This window comes from Rhinopithecus bieti, unplaced genomic scaffold (genome assembly GCF_001698545.2).
Source record: "Rhinopithecus bieti isolate Rb0 unplaced genomic scaffold, ASM169854v2 scaffold_10548, whole genome shotgun sequence".
In the NCBI taxonomy this organism is placed as follows: Eukaryota; Metazoa; Chordata; class Mammalia; order Primates; family Cercopithecidae; genus Rhinopithecus; species Rhinopithecus bieti.
This window is the reverse complement of record NW_016806834.1, coordinates 2287130-2290918: the sequence shown is the minus strand read 5'-3', so window position 1 is coordinate 2290918 and position 3789 is coordinate 2287130. Positions and strand designations below refer to the sequence as shown.

The 3789-nt window shown below is 37.7% G+C and overlaps 1 protein-coding gene across 2 annotated transcripts in view; it reads right to left on the bottom strand.

Annotated features, from left to right (window-relative positions):
* Positions 1-417: 417 nt before the first annotated feature.
* The window catches only part of ANP32E (acidic nuclear phosphoprotein 32 family member E), a 17382-nt gene continuing 14010 nt past the window's right edge, over positions 418-3789 (bottom strand). For both annotated transcript variants that reach the window (XM_017877829.1, XM_017877831.1), the window contains exon 6: positions 418-2148. In XM_017877829.1, coding sequence (XP_017733318.1) covers positions 2071-2148 — 78 coding nt within the window. In that variant the 3' untranslated portion in view covers positions 418-2070. The remainder of the gene's footprint in view (positions 2149-3789) is intronic.

The window sequence follows — 3789 nt, the reverse complement described above, 5'->3', positions numbered from 1 at the left end:
ATTAACTTCAAAGTTTTTAAGGAGATTCTTGAGGAACTTAACACACTATATACATACTGCCATACAAAGAGCATTAAAATAGGACCGAAAACTTCTACAAAATATAAAACCCACCCTTACTTATTTGCATGAAAATACCACCCACAAAGCTAAATAAGTCTTAAAAGTTATCTGGAGGCTCTAAGTGTTGTTTTCAAACCAAAGTACTCTAATTTTGATTGCACAGTAAGATGATTGATAAGAAAGTCAATATATAGATTTCATTTTAAAAATAAGTATTTTGTAATCTGGCATAGTATGTAACGAGAATTGTTAGGAACTAAAATAGGGAATTTCAATTTTTAAAAGCAGAAGAAAAATGTTAGTTTTTTGGGATTCCAATCCCCTCACTAAACTTATCCCAAGTATTTTATTTCAGTCAGTTGTGTAACTTTTTTAGTTTCTCCACAAGTAACATCATAATTTTTACTTTAAAACACCAAGTCATACATTTTACATTTTAGAAGCAGTAGCAGCAGTACTATACTCAGTATTTAAATATGTCCCAGTATAGAAGCATAACTTCAATTAATTTGCTGACACTAACTTTTTTAAAACTTACAAATATTCAAAACAAAGGGAAAAAATTTTAGATAGCCAAGATTTAAAAAGCCATTGCTTTGAACATGGAGCCTCAATAGCAAAAGAGGAGATATAGTTGTATACTCATCTTATTTAGTAGCCATGTAAGGAAACACACACTTACCCCAAATATTTTTCTACTTTGAATAGACATCCACTTGAAAACAAATCTTAATTTTAATGTCGATTTAGTTTCAAATACTTTTCCAGCTGCCTAGTACATTCCAATTAATGCTATTATTATATCTGGTAATGCTTCAAAACTGGGAATTAAAGGTTAGAAATACTTTGCAGAGTGGTATCCAAATCATTTAAGAAGCCAACTTTAAAATTTGACTTTAATGTCTTATTAATTATTAACAGGCAATTGTTCTGACTTTTAAGAAACATGAACACTGCTTCCAAAAAGCACCCCTGCTTTTCTTTCTTCATCCTACTAATATTGTCTTAGATGTTGTGAACCAAGAAACATTTATGGTAAGCAGAGCTTACTGCATAAAACTGTATTGATAATATATTCTTATGTCAGAAAATACTCAATTTCTTCCACTTCATTTATTTAAAACCCAGACAGGACTAAAAGGTAGTTGAGGTATAAGACTAAAGGTTTTCCTGGGTTTCACAAGTTTCCCAACTTTCTTTTGAGAGAGCAGGAGGGAGTGAAACAAGAAGGGAAGGTGATCATAAAGGAATTGCTAAGAAGAAAAAGAATGCACACCTAAAAACAAAACAAAATAAACAACCATCGGCATGTCATGATTTGCAGCCTGACAAAAGGGCTCACCTGCATGTCTCTGGACTTAGTATAAGCAATTTTTCCTTCAAAAATAAAATCTTATCAGTCACCACTAAATCCATGAACCCTATTACTGAATAGAACCTCCACAAAATCCATGAACTATGTTGCTGAATAGAACCTTTACTATTCTGCTTCTATTTTCCAAGTTACCTGTGACAAAAAAGCAACCAAACACTCTTAGTCAAAAAAAAAAAAAAAAAGGTAACTGCCTTCAAACTAAAGATCCCTGGATTACCTCTAAAAGAATAACCAACTTACCACTCAAGAGACTATTGTCATTTTATATTATAGCAAACTGTAATTTCAGTTAATTTATAAATAAGGAATGAAATGCACCATACTACACTTGTGTAAAAGTGATGTTTTAATTATGGGCTAAAAATGACTAATACAGTAAGCTTAAATTTAAAAAATTAAGTCTAAATAAATTGCTAGGGAATTCCACAATGGGAGTCAATGAAAATTTTCTCTACATATAATATGATCATTAACAGACTAGTTCTTATTTGGAATGATAAGGCAAAAATAGTAAAACCACACTTTTCCTATAAAAAGTTACACATTATCTTCTGTAGGGATAGCTATCGTACATGAAGAAACAAAGATGTGATCACTCTATTGCACACCCAGAAACATTAGAGAGTCTGGTCTTAGAATGATCTAGTCATCTTCCTCTCCATCATCTTCAGCATCTCGTTTCCTCTTCTCCCCTCGAAGACCTTCTTCTTCTTAACGAGTGGAAGGAAAAATGCAAAATGCTTAATTTTAACAAATGAGGATTGGTTACATTACAAAGTTTTGAATCTTAGTGAAAAGTTAATGGCAGGGCCTAACACGGTGGCTCACACCTGTAATCCCAGCACTTTGAGAGGCCGAGGTGGGTGGATCACTTGAGGTTTGGTCAACAAAGTGAAACCCCATCTCTACTAAAAATGCAAAAAATTAGCCAGGCGTGATGGCGGGTGCCTATAATCCCAGCTACTGGAGAGGCTGAGGAAGAATTGCATGAACCTAGAAGGCGGAGGTTCCAGTGAGCCAAGATCGTGCCACTGCACTCCAGCCTGGGCAACCGCCCAAAACTTTGTCTCAAAAAAAAAAAAAAACGTTACTGGCAGAAGAAAATTGGCCAGGCAAGGTGGCTCATGCCAGTAATCCCAATACTTTGGGAGGCCGAGCCAGGCGGATCACTTCAGGTCAGGAGTTGGAGACCAGCCTGGCCAATAGTGTGAAACTCCCATCTCTACTAAAAATACAAAAATTAGCTGGGTGTGGTGCAGGCACCTGTAGTCCCAGCCACTTGGGAGGCTGGGGCAGGAGAATCGTTTGAACCCGGGAGGCAGAGGCTGCAATGAGCCAAGACTATGCCACTGCACTCCATCTGGGCGACAGAGGGAGACTGTCTCAAAAGAGGGAGGGAGGGCAGGCGAAGACAGGACGAGAGGGAGGGAGGGAGGAAAGGAAGGTGATAGGAAGGAAGGGAGGAAGGGAGGGAGGGAAGGAAGGAAATTATACTTCAAGTTTCCTCTTTGAATTTCTTTAAATATGAGTAGGTTGAAAACAGACTTAACAGGCTTAGAAATCCATAATCATTACAGTTTGCTATGCACCCTTGTGGCCATATCATGAAGTACAGATTAAGAAACTAAGGGCTTGACATCAATGCAAGTGTTAGTAAATTTTAAAAATTATTTTGAGGCTGAATGCAGTGGTTCACATCTATAATCCTAGCACTTTGGGAGGCCAAGGCAAGAGGATCAGTTGGGCCCAGGAGTTCAAAACCAGCCTGGGCAACAGTGAGACCCCGTCTATACAAAAAATACAAAAATTAGCAAGGTGTGGTGGTGTGCATTTGCAGTCTCAGCTATTTTGGAAGAGGCTGAGGTGGGAGGATTGCTTAAGCCTGGGAAGTCGAGGCTGCAGTGAGCTATAATTGCCCCACTGCACTCACTGCTGACAGAGACCCTGTCTCAAAACAATAAAATAAAATAAAATAATAAAATAAAATAAAATAAAAATACTGTTTGGCCATGGTGGCTCACATCTACAATCCCAGCACTTTGGGAGGCTGGGGTGGGCAGATCGCTTGAACCTAGAGTTCAACACAGCCTGGGCAATATGGCGAAACCCCATCTCTACAAAAAAAAAATACAAAAATTAGCCGGGTGTGACGGTGTGTGCCTGTAGTCCCAGCTACTTGGGAGGCTGAGATGGGGCGATCACCTGAGCCCAAGAAGATTGAGACTGCAGTGAGCTGCGATTGCACCACTGCACTCCAGCCTCCAGCCTGGGTAACAAAGTAAGACTCTGTTTAAAAATATATACATATATATATGTATATATGTTTTTTATATATATATTATATATATACA